This window comes from Tetrao urogallus (genome assembly GCF_951394365.1).
Source record: "Tetrao urogallus genome assembly, chromosome: 6".
NCBI classification, from domain to species: Eukaryota; Metazoa; Chordata; class Aves; order Galliformes; family Phasianidae; genus Tetrao; species Tetrao urogallus.
This window is the reverse complement of record NC_136819.1, coordinates 16,265,944-16,290,207: the sequence shown is the minus strand read 5'-3', so window position 1 is coordinate 16,290,207 and position 24,264 is coordinate 16,265,944. Positions and strand designations below refer to the sequence as shown.

Genomic DNA, 24,264 nt, shown 5'->3' with positions numbered 1-24,264 from the left:
TCCCAGCTCCTTCCCTGCTCCTCAGAGTGCACTGTCCATCTGGGACCTGTTGGCTGGCAAAGCCACAGCCATGAGAATGAAAACATGGCACAATTTCCAATGCTTATCCTGCCTGCAGCTCGTGGGCTTCAGAACTCATCAGCACTGCTGGATTGCACTTCTCAATTTTACTTTCTGTCTTCTGTACAGCGTGTGAGTGTGCAGAGCATCTCCCACTCCAGCTGCTGTACAGACAGAGGTCCCACTTGCTCCAGTTCAGTTGTTTCTCAGTGCAGAGTGAGGAGCTGGCAGCTGTGCTGCATGCATGCGAGTTCCATGCAGGTTCTGTATGGAGGCTTCTTAATCTCAGCCTCATTTTATCTTTTGGATAAGGCTGGGAGCTAAAGTTGTCAGCAAAGCTTTTCCCTATTAGCTCTTTCCTAAAATATTTCTTTTGCTGTGTATGGTTTTACTTACCTCTTTTTCTAATTTTTTTTTCCCCTGCCTTACAGCTTCTGACATGAAGAAAGATATAGACACTTTAATAACCCAGGAAAAAGCGGAAATCATTGCCAAGTATGAGAAGGTACCAGCCTTGTGCTTTTCCCCAGTACACTAGCTAAGGCTGGGGATATTTGGTCAATGGGTCAAGCAAGGACGCTTTGAAGAATTGCTGCAGCAGCCAAGCTCTTTCTGCCTACTTCTGCCTGCCCATCCTCTCTCACAGTCTCTTAGATCCCATATATGCTCCATACACTCACAGAGGCCCTGGATTTCCAGTGCCTCTGTGTCCCTACTAAAGCTAGGATGGCCTGTGCCCGATTGCCCGACAGCACTGCCTGCTATGATGTACAACCCTTTTGACCCCATAGCAGTGGCACCTCTGATAAGCTGGATGGTTTCAACCTGTAGACTTTTCTGTTGATTGTGTTGCATTTTTTCTCTTTAGAGTAGGCTTTGGTCTGTAGTGCTGTTGCTCTGTGCTTTCTAGCATGCGGGCACTGGGGTGTTTCCATTCCTGATGTGGCTCATTGACCTTCCTTCTGCTTTCAGGGCAGGCAGGAGGGAGCCACGATTGACCCGTGGGAAGATGCTGATTTCACGCTGTACAAAGTTACTGACCGCTTTGGGTTTCTGCAGTAAGTTCTCTCTTCTCTCCCACCCTCACCACACACACTGCTGTCCCCATGGTTAACATGTCACCCCTTGCTTTTCCAGCGAGCAGGAGCTGCCAACCCGCACCGCCTTGGAGGAGAAGGTGAGAGCTGTCAGCTTTGCCAGTGTGGGATACTGGGTTCTTGTAACTTCATCTGGGGAGGAGTGATCCTTGTTTTTAGTGATTTGAAGCTAGCTGAATCTGGATGGGTTTTTTTTTTTGGTCAAGGAACGGTCCTTTTGGAAATGCTTTCCTCATGTTAAGCCTGCGTCCCTCCTTGTTTATACAATGCTTTTTTAATGACTTAGTATTGAAATTACCAGCTCTTGCAAACACCTCTGGGTTATTCCTGTCTCCTGTGAGAGGCGTTTGTATGCAGCTGAGTGTAAAGTTCAGCTGTCAGAAATTTAAACCAAAGGAGAAGGAAGTCCTTATCTTTCAGAAATTGTATTCTAGCTTTTTTTCTTAAATTTGTTCTGTCTTTCTCCCCCCTCTCCCACCAGCAAAAGCAGCAGGAAATTGAACGTGTGGACAAGTGGCTGAAGATGCTAAAGAAATGGAGCAAATACAGAAACAGTGACAAGGTGAGGTGGAAAAAAAGAGCACATGCAAGGAGGTATGCTCTGGTGACTCCTCTGAATAAGTCAGGCTTTCAGAGAAAGTTAAGAGAGAAACCAGAGATAGATGGAAAATATTGACTAATTCTACCCGTTAGTTAGTCTTCAGTATTTCAAATCTTTCCTTAGATTTTGCTGGCTTACCAGTAGAGGGAAAATTCTGCTCTGACTCAAATATGATGAGAAATCCTAATTGCAGCCTATATGTTTGTACTGACACCTGTGCAGGCAGGAGCACAGCAGATGTGTTCGTGTGTCCATCTGGGTCCCTGCTGCACACTGCAGCACCTGGGCATGGCATGGACAATGCAATGGGTACTGCTGATTTTCCCCCTGGTTTTCTCCCAGGGGTGAGAAATATCAGTCTAGGACATGACCTAGATTTTGGGTTTTGCTCCCTGCTTTGCCTGTGTGAAGCCCTTTGGCTGCTTGCTGAGCCTATTGGTGTTCACCCAGCTATGGAAGGCACGTGTGGAGGCATTAACCTTCTGCGTTGGATTGGACTTTGTAAGTAAACTGCAAACACCAGTGCAAAACCAAATTAATTTTAATGAATAATATTTGTAATAAATTCCTAGGACAAACCTCTTCATGCAAAAAAGCCTCAAACCTGATGGCAGACTTCAGAGCTTGCTGAGCACAGAGGCACTGTGCTTGACCTGCCTGCATTCAGAAGCTCCATGTGTTGGCTCCCTCAGCTTCCTCCAGAGGATGCTACCACAGCTGCTGGAGGATGTAATGGGCAGCTTGGAAACAGAGCATCCTCTTCCCTCATCACTGGCAGCCTGGAGCAATTTGAAGTTCACCCAACCAAAGAACAGCAGTAGGCTCCTCTTCTGTTAAATAAAATCTTATTTTTGTTATAACAAGAATGGTACTGAAGATAAGCTTGGGATGTTTTAGTCCCTCTTCTCGTTTCAGTGCTGTTATAATTATTTTCTTCATCAGTGCTGTTCTGTGGGTGGCAAAAATGGAGGCTCTCTTGTGGCCTTGACTTCTCTAATTAGAACTTAGCATTAATTGTTCTGTGGCCTCGTGGCCATAATACCAAATTCCAACAGTGTTCAGGGAATCCCAGCGGGCCCTGTTGTGTTTGGAGTGTGTCAAGCACAGCTTGGCTCTCCTGTGTCAGCTCGGGTGGGCCTACAAGAAGTTCAGGTGCTGAAGGTGTACAGGATAAACCAACTGCTTTGGTCCTTTGTCCAAGCGACGGCATTCCCATGTCCAGCCCCAGGGTTGATCCTAGGAAGCACCAAAGAGCAGGATTTGTATGACCTGGCTGCTTGCTGACTTTCAGCTGAAGGCTGGAGAGGTGCTTGACTGGCCATCCAACAGCAAGCCACTCACAGGTCCCTGTGTCAGAGAATGTAAAGGAATAAATGGCATTGCTATTTATAACAGCCTGTGAACAGTCCCTCACTCCAGGACACAGAAGTGGCATTGTCCCCTGTAGGACTTGAGCCCTGGCGCTCAGCGTCAGCCCCCTCAGCGGCTGAGGCACAGTGCTTGGCGGCAGCCTGGGAGAGCATGAAGCCAAAGAGCACAAAGCAGCTTTGAATCAGGCCTGGCAGCCTGCTGGCACTGCCGCAGGAAGCTCTGTGCTGCTGCTGTTAGCATCAGTGCATGTATCAGAGCTACCCTGTGGAGCTCAGTGTGGAGCAGCAAGGAGCAAGACCTCGAGAAACACAGAAAAGTACCTTTACCTGGATGTGTTTTCCATCCCTGTCAGTCCCTTGCATGGAGCACACCGCCATCTGCATTGCTGTTTTGGAGGAAAGATGCTGCAGTCTTAGAGCTGTACAGCCCAGTGCTTGATTGGCAGCACAGAAGCTGCCTGGAGGTTGGTGTTGTCATGAGCTGATGGCTGACACAGCTCAGGCGTGGAACTTAAAGGATTGTAAAGAAAGAACTCAGATTTCATCTTACGAAGAAATCTCTGAAGAGTGCTGAAGACAGGCGCCATCTCTTTGTCCTTGGTCTTGACACAGTCTGTTCAGAAGGACTCTGGACTCACTGTGCTAGCATGTGTGTTTTTCAGTGTTGGCATGGAGCTCAGGTTGTTGCCTTGGCTTGTCTGTTTTGGAATGGGCAGCTCACACCATTCCCAGCTCCAGTGTCACAGCGGCACAGGCTCCTGCAGTGTGCAACGAGTAGTACGGAAAACTACCAGAGCTGCCCCAAGAGCACCCACAGGGGCTTCCTGCTCTGCCACCTCTGAGGAATGCTGCACCCTCCCTGGGGATGCTGCCTGTCTCCAAGCCTGATTGACATTAGCTCAATTTCTAGCATGCATTCCCACCTGCTACCGACCGCTGTCTACGTGATGTGGTTGCTGACTGTAAGAGACAGAGCCCTCAGCAGGCAACCTCTGACATCCCCCTAGCCCAAGGTGGCCTGCCTGCACTTCAAATCACTCCCGGTATGATGTGTTTCAAGATGAGCAGCAGATAGGATTGCCTTAATGAAAGCAGTGCCCTGGGACTCCTCATGCTCAGCACCACAGCGGATCTCTTTGCAGAGCTGTTCTAGGCATGCTTTGCAGCGCTACGACTTAATTCCAGAAGCACACACAAATGATACCAGCACCGTTCTAGCAAGAATGTGGTTAGGCTGTCACGGTGCTTGTTCCTGGCTGTACGAGCAGCCTTACTGACTTCACAGGGGAAATGATGTGGAAATAAATGAGTCCATGCTAAGGGCACAGAGTTCCACAGAGCCAACACTCGACAATTTGCAGAGAAGTGTTGTGTTGCGTGGCTCAGGGTGCAGCACAGCAGTGCTGGGGGATTTGTGCTCCATTCACTGCTGTTCTAAATCCATGTTATCACTAGGATTCTAGGAATTGCCCCAATGGTGCCATGTAAGCATATGCACAGTAGTTCAAGGGAAAAATGCTACGCTGAGTGCTTCTTGATAGCAAGCTAATTTCTTCATTGTAGCTTTGAAATAACTGGATTTCAAGCAGGAGTATCAGTCCTGGGGGACTGACAGCTGTGGAGATGATGTGATCTGTGCACAGCACTGCTTGTTGCATTAGGACTTTGGAGAGGGGTGTCTTTGGCTGGGGATGTCAGGTTCTTAGCAAAGCCTGTCTGCACACAGTCATGGCCTTGTCTCTGTTAAAGGTCACTGAGGTGCTGGGTTCTTAATCCGATGCGTGCCGACAAAGCGGTTTAGGATGAATCAGGGCTGTGTGTTGACTGGCACAGACCCCCAGCAGGGAGTAATCTGCTCGTGCTAGGAACAGCCTGCAGACCTTTGTCATGGCAGAGTTGGGCCAAGTCAGGCTTCATCCCTGCTGTTCTGCTTCCAGGAAAGGAAGGGGTTGTAGCAAACGGTCTCTGCCACAGCCACGTTGTCCTCATGATGTGCCTCAGGGCAGTGGAGATTCCCCTAGACACTGGGGTCCACCCCTCTGGTGAAAGCTGTGGAGCCACCACTTCAGCTCCCAGCACCTCCACTTGTGAGGTGTGATGGGGTTTGTTCTCCCTGCCCTCTTTGTGTCAGTCTGCTTGGGCTGTGGTCCTGGTGTTCTTTTCACAGCTGCAAGCATTGAGCAGTTTATTAGAGCCAAAAGATGGTGTGTTTGAAGGGTAGCAGCTGCTGTCACCTGCACTCTGCTTCCCACATAATTGCTGCTGTTAATGATAACTTCCCTGTTTTCCTTCAAGTCTCATGACAAAGGAAAATTACTCATTTTCCCTCTCCGTGATTCACAGCACTGAGGTTTTATCACTTGCACTTCTGGAAGTGGTGGGAGGAGGAAACCCTTTGGATAAATAGTAGAGAGGCATTTTAGTTCGTTTTCATCTCAGCATGTTTTGTAACTCCTTTGTTTCTGCTGCACTCTTGTGCAGAGAAAATCATTAGAGACATTTACTATATATGCCACACTTGTTAAAGTATAACAATAACAGCTCTGAGAATTCAAAACAAAATAATTTTCTTCCCACAGAGCTGAGCTTGCTCTACCTTGGTGACTGTCAGCCATTCTTTCCTAATACTCTGGAAACAAACAAATCGTGGGATGATTGTTAACTAAATGGGTACATGCTCCATTTTTCTTCTTTCTGTCTCACCTTATGCTTCACGAAGTTATAAGCCAGGCTTTCATGGGCTCCTTGTTGCCCAGAAGGCTGGTGGATGCACTGTCCTGGGAGACATTCAGGGTCAGACTGAACAGGGGGTCTGAGCACCTATCTAGTGTAGATAACCATGTTCATTGCAGGGGAATCAGACTAGAAGGCCTTTAAAGGTCCCTTCCAATTCCAACGATTCCATGATTCTATGATTTTCCTCTCCAGTTTGACTTTGATTGAGTGGTTCATGTAATTGCACTGTTCCACGTACACATTGTGCTTCTTCCTTGCTAATTTTGGCAGACCCTGAAGTAGTAACATACCCTAAAAGATGGGCCATCACTGGGTGGTTGGAGGCCTCCCTCTGTGCACCCATCTTGGTAGTTCTTTCCTGGTGTTAGCTGAGAGTCTCGCAAAGGGCTTGTGTAGAGTATGGTGGTCTGGGGTGTGTGTAGGACCTTCAGAGCAAGTGAGACTGCCTGGAACAGCGAGCAGCAGATCTGGGGCAGGGACTGTGTTAAAAACTCTGGTGAGAAGAGAAGAAGCTGATGGTGTGGTGTGTGCCAGTAAGGAGAAGTGACTGCAGCAGATGTTCTGCTTAGCGCCAGGGATGCAAAGGCAACATTGCAGGTCCACGATGAGAAAACCTCCTGCTGATCTGCTGATCAAACCACTGTGTGGTTCGATGCTTCTCCTCGAGTTATGGCCCTTCTCTTGCACAAAGCGTGTGGGAAAAGAGGGATTTGGGGGGAGATCAGATAAGTTTAAGCCAGACAGCAGGAATGGATTGTGCTCAGTGGGGCATAGAGCTGCTGCTCTGCCCTGTCCTATAGGATCCTTCAGTCCCTTTAGGGGACTGAGGGGATCCCTGCATCCTAACATAAGCCCCTGCAGCTGGAGCCTGGGCCTGTGCAGCCTTGGGGTCCCCAGGAACCTGGAAGAATGCTGCAGTTGGTTCTGTAGTGCAGCTGCAAGATGTTTCAAGGGGGTGGGATGAGTGCAAGCGTGGAAAATATTCAGACATAAAGCTTTTTTTTTTTTTCTTTTTAAGTTCTTTTAATGGGAGAAGTCAGGGATGGAACAAAAAGCTCTTTTTTCTGTTTCCTATTGAAATGTAATAGTCTGTTCAGAGAAAGAGGGCCTTATGACAAGAAAAAGGAAAGAGGCATCTGTGAAAGTTATAAAGTGAACACATGGAGTTAGAAGGGGGGACACTCGCGTGTTTGTTTGATCCCTGTCCTTGCTTGAGGGATACATGTGGGCTGTTATCTTCTCCAGCACGAGAGCCCTTGGTGTAGCCTGCCAGTTGCCTTCAGGTGTTGCTGTGGACGCATCTCTGACTTGTGTGAGGGCTCTCCTCTCCAAGGGGAAATGTATCTCCTATTCCTTGAGGATCCAGGTAAAAGTGGCCACACCAGTTCAGACCAAAGGCTTGCAAAGCCAAAGGTACTGCTTCTGGTTCCAGGAGACATCGAGAGGAGGAGTCCAAGGGCAGGTTGACTAGGAGAAATGTAAGAGCTACACCTACAACAGGGATGGTCTGTGCCCAGCTCTTCTAGAGAGCTCAAAAGCATGAGATGTGTCTGGATTTTGGCTAAATAGATGTCTTTGATGGCTGCAGGTGCCCAGCCCACTCATCAGACTGGAAACGCCTCTCTGTACAAGAACGGACAAGAGGGCTGCTGTTGTGCCATGTGAGCACAGCTGTTCTGCAGCACACTAACAGTGCATGCCTTTTCCTCGTGGCAGATGTGTCGGCGAGTGTACAAAGGCATTCCGCTCCAGGTGCGAGGCCAGGTCTGGTCACTGCTGCTGGACGTTGAGAAGATGAAGAAGGAGAATGAAGGAAAGTATGAGGTACGGAACCAGCACAGGAGCGAGTGGGGAGGGAGGTGCCTGGGCTGCTGTGGTAGGGCAGGGTGGACCAGTAGTGGACCCACTAAGGACACGGGAATCTGCATCTGCGATGGGCAGGGGGGGAAGCGGGGGATCCCTGTGGGGAAGCTTTTGGGGATAGGGAGAGTGCAACCTGCGCTGGTGGCTGGGCTGAATCCCTGCAGTGACCTGCTGAGAACTCTGAGAAGGAAAGGCTTAAAGTTAGCAAGGGCTGAGAAAGGAGGATAAACTCCTTATCTATGTGTTTGTCAGGTTGGGGACTGCTGGCCAGCTGCTTCCCCAGTGTGCAGGCAGCTGGTGAAGGAGCTGTTGGTGTTACTGCATCTTTGGGAACGAGAGCAGACAGCTCAATGAAGTTGCTGGCTGTGGTTCCCCAAGCTGCCGGCCTGTGTAGTAGCCCAGAGCACTTGGAGCAGGTAGCCACTAGGTGTAGGTGGTCCAGACCTCTCTGTGGACTTCAAAATGTTACTCATTGCACTGTGAAGTATGCAGCAAGATCAGAAGCCTTGAACCATTCTATAAAGGGTTGCTAGTCAAGAAAGCCAATTACAGTGGGGTGAGGACAGGTCTAGAAAGCCTTTTGATTAGTTTTTAACTTAGATATTCAGCTGGAAGTTGTTGGCAAGCATTGAAATGGCTTGCATTGAAGCAGCTGGTGTATTCCTTTTATCTTCAGTCATTATTATAGTAGTACTATCTTGAAAGTCTCTATTAAAAATCAATTTCCATTCTTTCTTCTGCAGATAGGAGCAAGGTCCTTCTTGCATTGCTTCCAACCAGAGCTCTTCATCCTGCAGACTTTTCTGTGGATTCCTTGGTATCAAATAAGCAATTTCTGTGGTGTGCATTGAACAGAAATTCAAGCAGTGGTGCTTGCTGTATTTCTTCTATTTTTCACATCAAACCTTAAGGCTGCTTTATGCTGCCTGGCTTCTTTTCCTACCTCGTTTCACAATTAGCTTGCATTAGCATAGCTCAGACCAAGCAGGCTCCTTTGCAGTAGGGGTGGCACACGCTTTCCTAGCAGACCTCAGCTTGCCTTAAGAGCCTGCAAACGTTTCTCATAATGGTGAGCACTGGGGTGCTGCAGAGGCTGTTGCCTTTTGGAGGCAGAAATTAAAGTTCCATTTCCAGGAGGTGCAGGCGCTTCTAAAATCCCTGCCTATTATACAGGATGAGGCTAATTCTTATTACAGCCAGTCAAGCATGGATGTTAATAGTGAAGTGCTGCCGGGATGGATTCACATGAGGGGGTGCGGGGAACATGGGTTGGGATCACAGCAATAAGCAGGGATAATGAAGCTGCCTATAATAACGTAGTTTCTTATCATGCTCCCTCCCAAGAAGCTGGTGCTGTGCAGGCAGGGAAACGATCCAAAGAAATGAAAGTCACAAGGAGTTTATCTGTGCTTCAGAGGAGAGTCTGCAGTAAGCAGGAGCTTCAGGATTAATAGGCTTTGCTGTACTCAACCCCCCTAAAAGCTCGTCTTAATCCTCCTCCTCTTTGGTGCCACCTGCCGCTAGCAATTATCTCTCTTGTTAATTAGCTCCAGAGGCACATCCTGGTGGAGGGATTTTGCTTTTGGAAGGGACTGAGTCAGCCTCAGCCCATTGACCTCCAGAGACTGGCCCCATGGCTGCTGCATCTTTTTGGGGCAAACGGTGGCAGAAACACATCCTGTGTGCCTTGAGGACGACCCATTGGGAGAAGTCAGAAGATGCCAAAGTACAGTTAGTTATAGGCTTTGAGAGAGAGGTCTGTGCTGTTCTGATAGGGAAAACTGGAGGGAAATGTGGGGAAATCTGAACTCAAGTGACGGATGTGTGTGTGCCTTTGTGTTACTTCAGGCAGACTGTGCGTTGTGAAGGGCAGGGAGAAGTGCTGGAAGTACAGGATTTAATGCCGTGAGATGATAGCATTTATCTGATCATCATTTCATTGTCATATTTGCTACCTTGCCTTGTCCAGTGCAGGCAATAATTCAGAAGCAGCCCTGTGCTGTTGCTCCTCCCTACAGTTGCTTTCATGGTTAGACTTAAAATTCCTGAGGGAGCGTTGGCTGTGCCTGGCCCCACTGTGCTGGATTAGTGCCATGGGTTGGGCAGGGCTGGTGGGCATTGCTCGAATACCTCCCGAGCACTGACAGGCATAGGGCATCACCACCTCATTAGGAAGTCTGTCCCAGTGTTTGACCACCCTCATGGTAAAGAAATGTCTCCTGATGTCTGTGTGTCCACTCTTGAACTCTGGAGTGCACTCTTTATTCAGGTGGGCTTAGCTTTCAGTCTAGTTTGCTTTTGTTTTTTTGTGTTTTTTTTGCAGTGGACTTTAGTCCCTTCTGTGTAACACTGCCTTAAATGATTAGCTAGCATAGGGGAATGTGAGGATTCTGTTTTGAGCTTAGATTCAGTTCTGGACTTAGCCAGTTCCTTAAAATTTGCACCGATCCAAGAAATTATCCCAGAACTACTGTTCTAGGATTCCTCAAAATTAACACGATTCTCTTCTGCATGGGGAGTAAGGATCACTTTCCAGAGGAGTTGAAGTCTCAGTACTTTGGACTTCATTATGACTGAGCCTCTGAAGAGCTCAGTGTTGTTGGCGTGCATACATCTGTTCGTTTGCTTTGGGTGTGCATCATTCCTCAAGCACCAGCAGAGGACTTGAAGCTTTGTTACAGCCCAGAGAGAGTGCCAGGCTGGGTGCCATGAAGAATCCTGTGTTGTGGATGTAGGGGCAAGCGAGAGGCTGCACAGTGGGATGAGCCAAAGCAGTGCTATCTCTGTGCTTGCAAGGGGTTTTGGGGCTGGTAAGATGTGCTGGTCCACGTCCTGCTGTGCAGGCACACGTGCTGCTGAGCTACAGTTGCTCTGCCTCGGTGGGAGGGCAAGCTTGTGTTCGGTTTGGTCGCTGTTCTTCATCCCTTCACCCCCAGGTCACTGCTCGCTGCTGGGATCACTCCTCAGTAGCTCTGCATCTCACAGGCTGCCACTTCTACCGCGGGGAGATGGCTGCATATCAAGCGGTGCAGGCTTAGATGATGTCTGACCCCTTCCTCTTGTCTGCCACTCTCCCTTCCAGCAAATGAAACAACAGGCAAAGAGCTGGTCCTCAGAAATCAAGCAGATAGATCTGGATGTTAACCGCACCTTCCGAAACCACATCATGTTTCGGGATCGCTATGGTGTGAAGTGAGTACTGCTTGAGGGGCACATGACAAGGCTTGGGCTGCGGGCATTGGATTCAGCTGTTGAGCTCTCTTTTTGGGCAGATCCACCTTGGACCATGCTCAGCCCCAGTTCTGGAGCCTGGCACATCAGTCTGTTGTGGTGCTTTGGCCGTGGAGGTGCTGGGCTTGCAAGTGCAGAGGGCTTGTGGGGAGTCCCTGTGGAGCAGGATGAAATGCACGTGGCCTCTGTGATGGATGGGTTTGGAGAGGTGCCCTACATACAGTGTGCATACCATATGCACTGTACATATCCATACAGTGATGACTCCCTTAGCAGAGACAGAAGGGAGAAGCCTGCTAATGGAAAGGTGGCATTGTTTCCCCTGGGATTAAAGCATTTGGTGCTTCAGTGGCTTCCAGACTACAGGAAAACCATCGCCCCCCTTCCAGACCTGACACACAGGTGTGTTGAGCTCAGTTTGTATGAGTGGCTCATTTTAATGTCCTTTCTTTCTCTGCAGGCAACAGGCATTGTTCCACGTCCTGTCGGCATACTCAGTGTACAACACTGTAAGTAGTAAGCTAGTCCAGTTACAGTGAAAGCCTTGTCCTGATACACGTATATACATCCAGCAGCTGTGTGTTATCTCAGGCAGAGTCATGCCAGCTGAAGTTCTGATGCTGGTATGCATGGACTGCTGTGATGCTTGGGCAGAATAGGTCTAAACTGGCTGCTGAGTGCACTGCCTCCGTTGCAAGGAGGCACAAGTGACTTCAGGTGGCAGTCAAAGGAACGACTGCTCACTGATCTATCTCACAGGTCTGGCATCCTTAAAATCTTGGGTAAACTTTTGGAAGATGCCGTTCAGCAGATAGCACAAATTCAAAGGGCTTTTTAAAGGCCTGGCTCAGAGCGGGGCTCTTGTTTTAGTCTGGGAAAAAGAGGGAGAATGGTTTGTGTGCTGGTTTTAACCATCATGTGGAGTGCCTGGAAATCTTAAAGCCTTGCAGGTGGGATGGTGTAGACCATATGGCAGACACTGTAGGCATATGGGAACTGTAAACTGGAGAATAAACAGTAAATACCTGAAAACTGGGACAGAACTTAGAGGAGAGTGGGAGATGCAGGCAAGCTGGGTTTCTGATAACAGAGGGGCCCAGGATCCATGTGCTCCCATCTCCAGGTCTTCCCCACGTGCCCCTTTTCGCCAGTAACAAATCATGAGAGTCTGATAGGGTTGCAGAGAGAGCCACAGGCAGCATGCAGCACGTGTGCCCCTTGCTCTTGCAGGAGGTGAGCTACTGCCAGGGGATGAGTCAGATCGCAGCCATCCTGCTGATGTACTTGAATGAAGAAGATGCGTTTTGGGCACTGGCACAGCTTCTGACCAACCAGAAGCATGCGATGCATGGTAAGGATGGCCGGGATGTGGGCAGCAACTCTTGCTGTGGGGCTTGCTGAGAGGAGGCTGTAGTCTGCTGTGTAATTTGGCCAGGAGAGCCTTGTTTCTCCTTAGGTACTTGCTTAAAGTGAGCATGGCTTAATTACGTGGCTGCATAAACTGAGCATAGAGCTGAGCTCTGCTTCAGGCAGACAGGCTCAAGAGAAGAATGTAGTTTATCAGAACCAGCCTCTAGTGCTCTATAATTAATGCAGTTATGTAGGTGATATCTCCCCTCCAAAGTGCTTTGCCCTTGGCAGTCATTTAACTCAAGCTTACAGGTTTATAAGAAGTCTAACAGAAGTGCATCCAAGAACACTGCACGACACTTTGGTTTCAATATGCCATGAGCTACATGCCCTTAAGTTTCTATGAAGATGCAGTTCCACTGAATGAGTTGTATTATTTTGGTTCAACCACATTAAAGTTCCTTTCATCTTGTGGTTAGCAGTCATTTGTGCACAGAGGGCAATTTCAGGAGCAAGCGGCCAGCCCTGATGGTCTGACAACTGTGGATGGCTCTGTGAAGAAGCCTACACCCAGCCTGGTCTAGCTTTGATGCTCCCTGCTAAAGCAGTGCTTTCTCTATGATTCTATGGTTTTCAGGTGCAAAGCAGGAAGAAGCTTGTTGTAGGCTTGCCGAGCACATGTCCTTCCAGATAGCAGGCTTGTGCTGCATCCTTGCTGGCACAGCTGCACAGGGGATAAATGTCTACAACATGGGGCTGCCCCATGACCCCTCCTCCCAGCTCCTCTAATTTTTTCCTCTTGTCTTTTTTTGCTCAGGTTTCTTTATTCCCGGGTTCCCAAAGCTGCAGAGATTTCAAGCTCATCACGAGCAGATTTTAAGCAAACTCTTTCCGAAACTGAAGAAGCACATGGTATCTCTTTGTTATCAGTCCTTCACAAAGTCACATTTAATGGCAAAGCAAGTAGCGTGATGCTCTGCCAAACGTATGCACAACTGAATATAATTCTAACCCTATGCTTCAGCCACACAAGGGCAAGCATTTAAGCTGTTTTTTCCATGAATCTTGCGGTGGGGAATGGCTACCATTTGCTTGCTGGTTGTCATGGGTGCAGGGACTGCTAAAATCTGAAGGCTGCACAGGTTGAGCAGCTGGCATGACATTCAGAGGCTGGAGGGGTGTCTACAGGGCATGTCAACTGTAGTCAAAGGCTGCGGAAACTGCTTTGTAACACCTGCTCCCTTTTTCCCCCCTTTGCATTTGCTTTAGACATTCAGTATTCATTGGTCAGGCTGCTAAGAGCTTCTGGTGCTCCCAGGGGTTCGGTGGCTCAGCTCCAGGAACAGCTATCCTCTGAGACAGCTCCTGTCTCTTGCTGCCAGAGGGCAGCCCCAGCCATGCCAGTGGAACAGAGCCAGAATGTGTTTTCACTTAATTATAGCCACTGGGGAGAAAAAATGAGCGGGAGGTGGATGGCATAAACTCAAATAACTCTGCCTAGGTTGAAGGTTTCGGAGGTGGAGTTAATGGGGGGGGGGCCAAAGAGGAATGAGCACAACTGGCTGGGCTCTGCAGGTGTGGGTTTGCTTGTGGGATGCTTGGGGTTCCTCATTTCTGTGTGCTCCAAGAGGGCAGGATGGGAATCGCTATGGAAACTCCAATGTTGATCTCTATGGAGTACATGGGTTTGGTGGGTTTGGTTCCTGGGAGCTTTCCGTAAATCCCCGGAGCAGAGATTAAGGCAGAAAAGCTCTTAGGAATCATTCCCTGAAGTTGTGGCGTGGCTGGAGCCTGGCAGGCTGTAGATAAGTCCCACAGATTGCTCAAGCTGAAACGCGCGTCTCTGCTTACTGTCTCATCCTAGGACAAGGAGCAGATGACGACAGGGATTTACACCACCAAGTGGTTCCTGCAGTGCTTCATTGACCGGGTGAGAACCCCGTGGGCTGCGTTCTGCTCTGCCACCCGTGCATGCCAAATCTGTCTGGGTTTTCTGCTCGCTAACTGTGGAAAAAAATCACATGATTTTAAAATTCTTTTAGTAATATATAAGGCGGAATATTATGCATGCTCTCATAAGGCAGAAAATTCAACAATGGAGAAGCTAAGAAGCTAACTGCCTGTCATTCACAGAGAGTGAAAAGCATCCTCCAGCAGCCACATGCGTGGGGAGAACCGTTCTTCTTCCCTGCTCTACTGCAGCCGTGTGAGGGCAATTAACATCACTTGGGCTCTGGAAACATGTATGGGGAAGAGTTTGAGGCATAAACCTGAACAAATTGCCCTACAGCAGTTGCACATAAATTAGTAGGCCACGTACTGGAGACGTGAAAGCATGAGAAAATTACCTTGATGTGTCCAAGGCCAAGCCAAGACTGCCTTATTTTTTGGGCAGCCTTTTGTTTGCACACATGAACAACAGATCGAGACCAGTTGACATTTAGCACGTCTGTGTGTCCACAGTCTCAATTTTCTGCTTCCCTGCCTCCTGTAAAGCAGAGGCCGGCCTCTTGGGAGTGAGCTCAGATGTGTGCATGCAGAGCCTTGTTGTCACTACAAGCTGTACAAAATGCAGAATTCCCTTAGCAACAGCTGTACAAGAGCTGCCGAGATCAGTTGCACCGAACTCTGGAGAGCAGGTGTAGCATCCTAAAACCAAACTTCAATGTCACAGTAAGACCAGTATGAATTTCATTAGTGGTGATGTGCCGTAAATGCTGGCTGACGTCCCTGGGAGATGCTCTCTCATTTTGAATACAAGTTCACTCCTGTTTGTCAGAATGGGACCTGGTGTTGATCAGAGCCTTTTGCCAAGGTTGAAAGGAGGTCCATCAAAAGCTATCAGGTTTGTTAGCTTTAAGCCAGAGATTACAAAATAAGGGTTTGCATTACAGACGCCTTACTGTGGGGTGTGTTTCAGTGCAAGGGGACACAGTCACACTGCTGACCTCTGTGCTGTCAGCCTGTAGTGTCACTACCTTGGTGCTAACAGGATGCTTTTGTTTATGTTGGGAACAGACACCTTTCACCCTCACCTTGCGGCTGTGGGACATCTACATCCTGGAGGGAGAGCGGGTCCTGACAGCCATGGCTTACACCATTCTCAAGCTGCACAAAAGTAAGTGTTTTGTGTGGTGGGCAGGCAGTGAGTGGAGCACGAGCTGCCACGTAGCTGCTAACCAAGGGATACGGTGCACGGGTTAGCCTAAGCTTGTGCTGCCATCCAAAGGCAGTGGTTTGCTTCTGGCTGGAGCAACTTCTGCACGGCCGCTGCCTCCAGAAAATTTTAATTCTGATGGCAGACAGCAGTTTCAGCCTGGCTTTGAAATTTATCTGTGCTCGGAGGAGTGTGAGGAGCATGTAGTGTGGGGCGTATCAGTGCCCCATCCAGTCCCTGCCTGCGGGCATGGGAGGCGGCCATTGGGCTTTCTCATGGAGCTTTTTCTCCTCCTAGAGGTATTGAGGAGAACTTGCAGAAATGGCCCTTAACTTGTGTACTGTCCTTCATAGGCCCTCACCCCACCGTCAGCCGCCAGCCCCTACTGCTGAGCTGCTGCCCAGAGGAAGTGGAGGGGCGGCATGGCTGGCATACACAGCCCCAGGTCTTCAGCATGAAAAGAAGGGCATCAGGACACCTGGCCCAGTGGATTTCACACTTCACCTAGTCAAAACCAGAGCAACGCACCCAGTACTTGTTGGCTTTCCAAAACAGAGCTGTGGAGTCAAGCCGAGCCCCTGCTCTGACCCTGCTGTGTTCTCTGCCCTTCCCCAGAGCGCTTGCTGAAGATGACGCTGGAAGATCTGCGGGAATTTCTGCAGGAGAAAATTGCTGCGTCGCTGCAGTATGAGGATGACGCTGTCATAGACCAGCTGCAGGTGTCCATGAGTGAGCTGCGCAAGATGAAGTTTGACCTCCCCCCCCCTGGTGGGTAGAGCCACCAGCAGCTCCCGTGTCCCCCTGTTCCCCTTTGGTTACTTATATATTTTTAATATATTTTCTTAATTTCTTATTTTTGATTTTTCCCTTATTCGTATCATCGCTCCCTCTGGTGCAGCCAAGCCCGACGAGTTCCCTCGCAGACCCCTGGGCCTGGAGCTCTCCCTCAACCCTCTGGACACGAAGGCCAGTGCGGCAGCCAATGGCCAGAATGGGCTGCTGGGTGAGCACCCCTCTGACAGGGGCACCGCACAGCCTCCCAGCCACCAGGGGACGGCCGTCAGGACTCCCGATGTGCCAAGCAGCCGGGCCCATGAAGCAGCTGACAGCCATCCACATCTCCCGTACGGCGAGGGGCAGCCGACAGAGGATGTGACACAGCGGCAATCTCCAAAGCCGAGCGAGATGCAAGCCTTCCCCACCAGCCTGGAGGATGCTGTGAGGAGTGGGGAATCCACCCTGCACACTGGACATGGGGTTGAGCACGAGGAGCATCGTGAACTGCATCACGAGTCGCCCAGCTTCACTCCCTCCCTGTGCAGCTCCGTGGGCTCCTTCCACCCTGCGTCAAACGCTCCTGTGGACACACCAGCTGGGGAGGCCCAGCCGCCTGAGCAGCATTCCAGCATGGACCACATGCCAGATCCTGCTGCTTGTGGGCCACCTGAGGAACAACAAGCATCCTCCCTGCATGGGGAGGAGGCCACAGCACTGCAGAGGGACATCCCTGAGGATATGGGCGAGACGCAACATGCAGTGATACTGATGAATGGAATGGACTCAAAGGCCTCACTGCCCAAGTCAGCGTCCACGGGTGAGCTTGGTGGCCTGCAGCAGGGCACAGAGATGGCAGTTGAGCGAGGCTTCACTGCCCTAGGCTCGCTTGCCCCGGGCAGGCCTTCGGGCAGCAGCACGCCTGTTCTGTCAGAGAGCGTGTCACTGGCCAGGGGGAACAGCCTCCATACCGTGGTGAAAACCACCACCCGCCTGCACATGGCACATGTGACTGAGCAGGACTTGGCAAACAGAAGGCAGGTGGCACTGCCCTGGCCAGAGGCCGCCCATCCCCTGGCTGCCAGCTCCCTGCTGCCTTCTGCCAAGTCAAACATGGGGGCGGTCCAGCAAGGCACCCAGAAACCGCCGAATGCACTGAAAGCACCGCGCCCACCCCTGAGCCCCAAACCAAAACTTCCCCCACAGGTTTCCAAATCCCTGTCAGAGAACAGCTTCAGCCCAGACTCTCATCCCGCTGCACGGCTGCCCAAGTCGGTGACATTTTAGTGGGGTGTGGGACTGAGCTGGGGGCCGGAGTGGCACCAGCCCCACGATGCCCTCAACACGGCTGTGCCTGCCTGTGGTGTCCCATAGAGCTGTGCTTTGGTACGAGAGCCAGGGCTGCAGAGCCCGGAGCCACCAGCAACCTCCGCTTTGGTTTGCATCCATGGTTTCCTTTCTATGGACAGAAGTGCTTGTGTTTGGGTTCATTTGGGGAGAGCAGCACAGCTGGTTAATGTGTGCTCTTCGCTGCCTGCCCCCTCGCAGCATGGAGCTCCAAGGCTCAGGGTGGGTGCAGTGATGGACATAAGGCAGTGGAGTACAAAATACTTAGCAGGAGGCTTTCCTTCCTCTGTAGCAGTAGGCCTTTATTTCTTTTTCCAGACCTGCAGGAAGCAGCAGCCCTTCAGATGGGGCTGGAGCACGCCAGTAGGCAAGCACCACTGCCCAGCAGTCTATGCAAGTCCCTTTCTCCTGGTAGTCCCTTTCCGTGCCCCTGGCTGCACTCCCAGAGAGGAGGTGTTAGCAGCTGGTGGTGGTGAGCTCTGGCTGTGACCCCAGCAGAGGACCCTTCATGTTCTCCAGGTGATGAGGATGGTGGTGAAAGTTGAGCCTGGGTTGCAGGTCCAGAGCAGCAAGCAGGCTTGCTGCCTCAAACTGACCGAAGGGGAGAATTGGCTGCTGCCCTGGTGAGCCTGAGGGCACCGTTTAAGCTGCAGTGCAAACCCCCGTCACACACCTTGCCTTTGCCCGTGAGCTGCTGGAGATATGTGTTGATGTCTCATTGTGGTGCCCAGGTTGAAGCCTGCTTGTGCCTGAACAAGTAAAATTTCAGGGTGGAGACACCACAGAAGCTAGGAAGAGGGAGCACACGGCCCCCAATTTGTCTTTGTCCTAGTTTAACCCAGCCAGAAATCAGCAACCAAGAAAGGAAACCTGGGTACGGAGGTTTGGAAGTTGATGCCCTAATGCATCGCCACAGGACAGATGCCCCTGCATCTTTGTGCAGTGGAGAGCACCTGCAGTCCTGTCCTTTTCCCACCTTCCTTGGGACCACGTGGGATCCAAGCCAATCCCTGCCTTCAGCACTTCTTTTTCAAGCAGCACTGTGTCCCCAGGATGTTACCACCTGACTGGAGGTGCACAGGGAGCAGGGCAGCTCACCCCACTGAAAGAACCGAGCCAAACCCAAGTGCCCAGCACACAGCAGCTCATTGTGAAGGGATTTCAGCAAGGAGGAGCAATGGGAGCAGCAGGAAATGAGCTCGAGGCCAGATGAATGGTATGTGACAGTGCTTTGTGGCAGAGGGGATGGGGATGTCACCTTTTGGACAGCGGGTGGGACCACTGCCTGTCCCTCCAATGGCAGACATGGGCCAAAGCTCCTCTAAGATCTAAAGGAGACTTTTGAAACCTAGTTTTCATCTCTCATTTTCATCTCTCAGGCTGCTGCACCATAGCAAAGCCTACCCGGAGACTAGGAGAAAACATCCACTGAGTGAGTCCCTTTGGGTATTTACCAGGTTGTGTGTGTGCACGTTATCAGTAGAGCTGTGGAAGGAGCCTGCTGCTGCTTCTGCAGCCCTGCTCTGCTCCAGACCTTGTTCCCTGGCCATCTGTGCAGTGCAGGGCTGACCTCACAGCTATGCTGCCAGGGGCACACAGTGCTGTTGGTGAAGCACTCAGAAGTGCTATATGGATGCTCAGTAGTTGTGTTTTAACACACCATGGGTAAGAGCTGGGTAGGAGGTTAAGGCAAAAGTGCTTCAATTGGTTTGATTGGTGTGTTCATCACTAATCGTGCAGCGGTGAAAGCTGTTAGTGTGCTACAGTACCTGGGCAGTATATCAGGACAGGCAGCAATTGCCTTCCATAGCAGCTATATCCTGCCTGGACAGGGGCTAGAAGCTCCCCAGGGGCTGCCGAGAGCCAGCAGCACGCACTGCTCTCTGGGTGCTGCCTCCCCTCCAGCTGCTCTCGCTCCAGTGCGTGTCCCAGTGCCGTCCTCACCCGCTCCATCCCATAGCAAAGCCATTGTGACTGTGAGCAAACTCAGGAAGGAGCTCCCAGCTCCTGGCCCTGCCGAGCTGCCCCACTGCAGGCTGTGCTGTTCCCTGGCCCAGTGCATGGCGCAGGTGCGGTGTGGGCAGCAGCAGAGCTGCAGGGCCCAGTGCCAGGGACAGACCTCGCTCCCTGTCCTCACACCACAGCCGTGCAGGGCCCAGCGCTGGAGGCCGGGGCTCGGCCGTGCACTTTGACAGCCCTGCTACCGTTGGCTTTTGTTTTACTTGCTATTCTTGTTTACAGCGTGGAACGCTTCCTCCGTGACTCTTTCTAATGTATTATAATTATTACTTTAAAAAATATATCGATGTCTGTGGTTGGTTTTTTTGTTTGGTTGGTTTGTTTCGTTTTTTTTGTAAGGAAGCTAGATGGGAAAAAAAAAGTCACTCGTTCCTTTTAGCTGTGATCCAGAAAGACTATGCATAGTGCTCTGTTTGACATGCTGGTAATAGTGAAAGGTTAGTGTAAAGCTGCTCCCCCCCCCCCCCCCGTGCTTCCCTGCAGCAGCTGTGTTAGAGGCAGGAGGAAGGGCTGGGCTACTCATAGGTGAACGTGCAGATGGAAAATCGCTCCAGTTCTGGGGCAGGGCCCGGTGCTTCCCTGACGCGTGCAGAAGTGTGAGCTTCCGTGTGTGCAAACGGTGGAGACGTTAGCTGAAGCAGCAGTCGTGGCTGGGACAGAGCTGCATCCCAGCTGATCTGGCTCTGTGCCTCCCTCCTGAGGCGGCAGCCAGGGGGCTGAGTGGGGCCCAGCAGCAGGACAGGAACCCGCTCCTCTCTGCCTCTCTGTGCTCACAGCCCAGCGCAGCCCTTCTGCAGTGCTTTGCACTGGCTCTGCTGCAGTGGGGAACCCAAGGCTAATGCCGATTTCCCTGCCTGAAGCCCTCAGAGGGCCGTGCCTGGACAGAACGGGTGTGCCCCAACGCAGCATCCGCTGAGTCAGGGCTGATTCATGCTGACGCCATTCACTGGTGCCTCTCATCACTAACAGCATCCTGCAGGAACTGCGTTGTGGGCAGCACCTCTCCCGCACTCCACCCTCCACGTCCTTCCTGCAGGCTGCAGGGTATTGCAGCTGTGTAGCAGAGAAAGTGGCCCTTTGGTATCAAGCTCCGTGATTACACCAGTTGCTGGCTCCTCCACTGCAAACCCAAAGCTACACCAGCAAGACAAGGCCAAGAGCAGCACGGGAAGTTTGATGGCTCAGTGGCTTTTCTCAGAAGGGCAGGGCTTTCCCCAGGGTCATGCTGGGCTTAAGCCATGTGGTAGGCAGAGCTTTGTTCTCTCTGCACCAGCTCACTTGGTCATCGAAAAACAGACCTAGGAGTTGCTTAGTGGCATCCTGGTCCCTGAATGCCACGCAGGCACTGGATTGTACCTTTCTTGCCACAACAGAGTGGCGGCACTGCCCTGGTGCTGGCACCAGTACCTTGTGCACCTCTTGCCAGCATCTTCTGGCTCACACATTTATCCAGGAATCAAGCACTGTCGTGCTTGTCCCATTGCACTCATATAATCACAGAAACATAGAGCCATAGGATGGTTTGGATTGGAAGAGGCCTTAAACACCATCCAGTTCCCATGCCAACTTCAGCAAACTCAGCTCAATTCAGACAATGTCAGAACTTTCAGTAAATACCAGGAACTCCTCCGTTTTGAAGTTACCATCTCTTGTTGGCTTAGGAAAGTGCTTCTGTTGCAGCTATGACCGACCAAAAATGGTATGAGACTCGTTCCAGCACTCCATCAGCATCTTTAAGAGCTTGTAAGCAGTTACATCAGTTGACTCAGCTGTGATCTCTCTGAACTCTCATCTCTCTCTAATAGGCTGTGAGATTCTTGAATGGTGCAGGGGAGAAAAGTTTATTTGTCCATTCTGAGAGGGCTGAATCTGAGCAGAACAGAGCTACAGCTTCAAAGAAGGCCCTCTTCCAGCACAGGAGATGCAGCCTCAGCAGGTTAATTGGTGTGATATTGCCTGAAACCTTCTTGGTCACAGTGTTTGTACTTGCCCAAGGTGCACATCACAGCACCAAGTGTAGTCCAGCCTTGCCACAGCCAGCTTAAGAGATCATGGCAGCCAAATGGGAGCAGGTATGCAAACTATAGCAAAATGCACTGAGTACTTAAGACACCTGGCTATACAATGAGCAGCTCTTCAGAGAACTGCCTGTTCCACTTATCTAAGCTCAAGCCACAGCATCAGAACAGAGAGGGGCAACGAACTCCTTGCCGTAAGGGAAAATGAGTTATTGGAATATCTCAAAACCACATCTTATGGTCCAGAACGTACAATGCCTACAAGGAAATTCCTAAATCAACTCCAACTGTAGTAATTCCTTCTATAGCCTTACAGTCACTGTAACGGAACTGTGTAACCCTGATATCACTTTCAGACTCAGGAAATTCAGCTATTGAATGGACAGTATTCAACTCATACTCAATATGCAAACTTGTGAATACTAACATCCCGTTATAGCTGCTCTGCCAACAAGATGCTCTCCTGCATTCAGACCACAAGCACCAAGTCAGCAAGTCAAAATACCAAGTTCAAAGCAACAGCTCCAACTGAGAGAAGCAGCTGGGCCTGGTTTTTGCCTACCTTAATCTCACTGCCACACTGTAAAGCTGCCATGATTGCTCTGAGACTGGCCTTCCTCAGCTTAAAGCCAACGTTCTGGAACAAAGACGTGCTACTGAATTAAGCAGCAATCTCACAACGCATGATTTGAGAGGAAGGGCTGCTGTGTCAAGCTTTTAGCACCTCCTTTTGCTCCCAACTTATCATCTCCAATTTTCAGCATAGAATTTTGCTTTGCAACTAGAAGACACTTGAGCAAACTCAGGTAACAAGTGTATTGCTCAGATCCAGAGCGTTTTTGAGCAAGAAAACTTGAGCCTAAGGGATGCAGAAACCTCTCTGAAAAGGCAGTGCTCATACTGTGGCTCCTTGCTCCCAGCCAAACTGCTGAAGGATTTTGTGTTCTGGCTGCTACTGCTCTAGCACATCCCTTGCAACTGTGGTTTGTGTGCAAGAACGTGCTGACATGGCACTTTGCAGCAGACAGTCTGGAAAGCAAGCTCTTAGTGCAAGTCAGTTCTTGCCCAGGTCGAAAGCAAAGATCGATGCCAAGCAGCGTTAGTTCTTTGTTTGTATCACTGCACAACATGGCAGAGCACAGGCAGTGGGGTGAGAGGCAGCTTACAGGGATGCTCCCAGTGGGCCGTGGCTCTGTACTGCAGGGCAGAAGGGTTCCTGTACCCATTTTGCTACATGAGGGATGTGAATCATGCTCTGCCCCTGCCGCTCCCAGCCTCTGCCTCCTTGAGCACTTACAACTCTTCAGGCCTGGGCTAGTCCATGCACGATGGTTTTCTACCACCCGGATCACCTCTCTGCTCTGGTGCTCTCCCTGGGGTCTGCTAGCGCAGACACAAGTCCCATCAGCCTGCACAACAGCATGGCCTGTGCTGGAGAAATGCCACTGGCCCCTTGTACAGATGTACTCACAGTGGCTGATGGCAGGCATGCCCACAGGGAGGCCCATGCACCAGCCTCCAAAGGACAGCCAGGTTTGGTGACCGATTATACCCTGCTGACAGCCAGGAGCAGCCCAAGGTGTTTACACTAAGCAGGTGTTAGTGTCAGCCAGGTGCTGCAGGGAAGAAGGAAAATTCTGCCTCCAGAACACATGAGCACTTTGGAACTGGTGCCAGAAAGACAGCTGCCTGCTGCTGGGCAAGGCTGCAAGCAGCCAAGCAAAGTACCTTGGCCAACGACTGCTGCCTTTTCCAAACCCTGCGCTACCATACAAAGCTGGGTAGAACAAGAAGCCGTCCTCTGCTCCTACCCTGCTTGAAGTGCCGCTCAGGGCAGAAAAACCCAGGAAGCACCCAACTGGCACCAGTTCTAAACGCAGCTCTCAGCTCCTCCCTAGTGCTCCAAGGCATCACATCTGAGCTTGTAACAATCCCACACGGTCTGGGGCGAAGGCAAATTGCCCAGGGCACTGCTGAGGACAGGCTCAGGCTGGTTGCACTCTGCTACCCAACCAAAACTTGGGGGCCAGCAGTGGATTTCGGTGCTAATTAAACAAACGCGTGTGACAACAACAGTGGTGCAGCAGAACTTTTTACATAAAGGACAAATCCCTGGATGTGAAAATAAGCGAGGCCTTGTGCAATCACAGCTGCTGCCTTTGGCACCCTGCAGCCCGTTAGCCGCCAATCTGCAGGGCACAGAACCCACCTCTGTTTCATCTCTGACTGTTCATCGGCACTGCCTGGGGATACCTGCACAAGATTTTTCCCACAGAGGCCAACAGATGGCCTTTAACCACCTCAAGACCTCTTCAAACAACACTCGGCTCCAGGAAACAACATGTGGGCTCACAGCTGCTTCACAGAGGTTTGCCTTGCACCCATGTTGAAATCACTGGCCCAACTCTGTTGTCTTTCTGGTCTGCAGCACAGTGGTGGTTCACTCAGAGATGAAACCCAAGAATCTCCCCTCCCCACTCTCCTGTTCCCTGTGATCCTCCCAGAGCCACCATTGGCAGCAAGCTCTGGACAGAGCCATCAAAACGGTTTGTCGAGACCATCAAATAATAATTTACTGTGATTCAATCTGTAGCTTTGTACAGTTGCCGGGTTGGGAGGAGGCCAAAGGAGGAGGGGATGG

At 50.7% G+C, this 24,264-nt stretch overlaps 1 protein-coding gene across 1 annotated transcript; it reads left to right on the top strand.

The window, feature by feature from the left end:
* Positions 1-499: 499 nt before the first annotated feature.
* On the top strand, positions 500-17,526 carry LOC306947707 (USP6 N-terminal-like protein; the record flags this gene model as incomplete). Its single annotated transcript, XM_079537087.1, has 13 exons — positions 500-565; positions 1,033-1,118; positions 1,198-1,237; positions 1,639-1,719; positions 7,581-7,688; positions 10,810-10,919; positions 11,419-11,467; positions 12,189-12,309; positions 13,126-13,220; positions 14,173-14,238; positions 15,327-15,426; positions 16,081-16,233; positions 16,364-17,526. The coding sequence occupies 13 exons, from the start codon at positions 500-502 to the stop codon at positions 17,524-17,526; spliced, it is 2,238 nt and encodes a 745-aa protein (XP_079393213.1).
* Between the last annotated feature and the right edge of the window lie 6,738 nt (positions 17,527-24,264).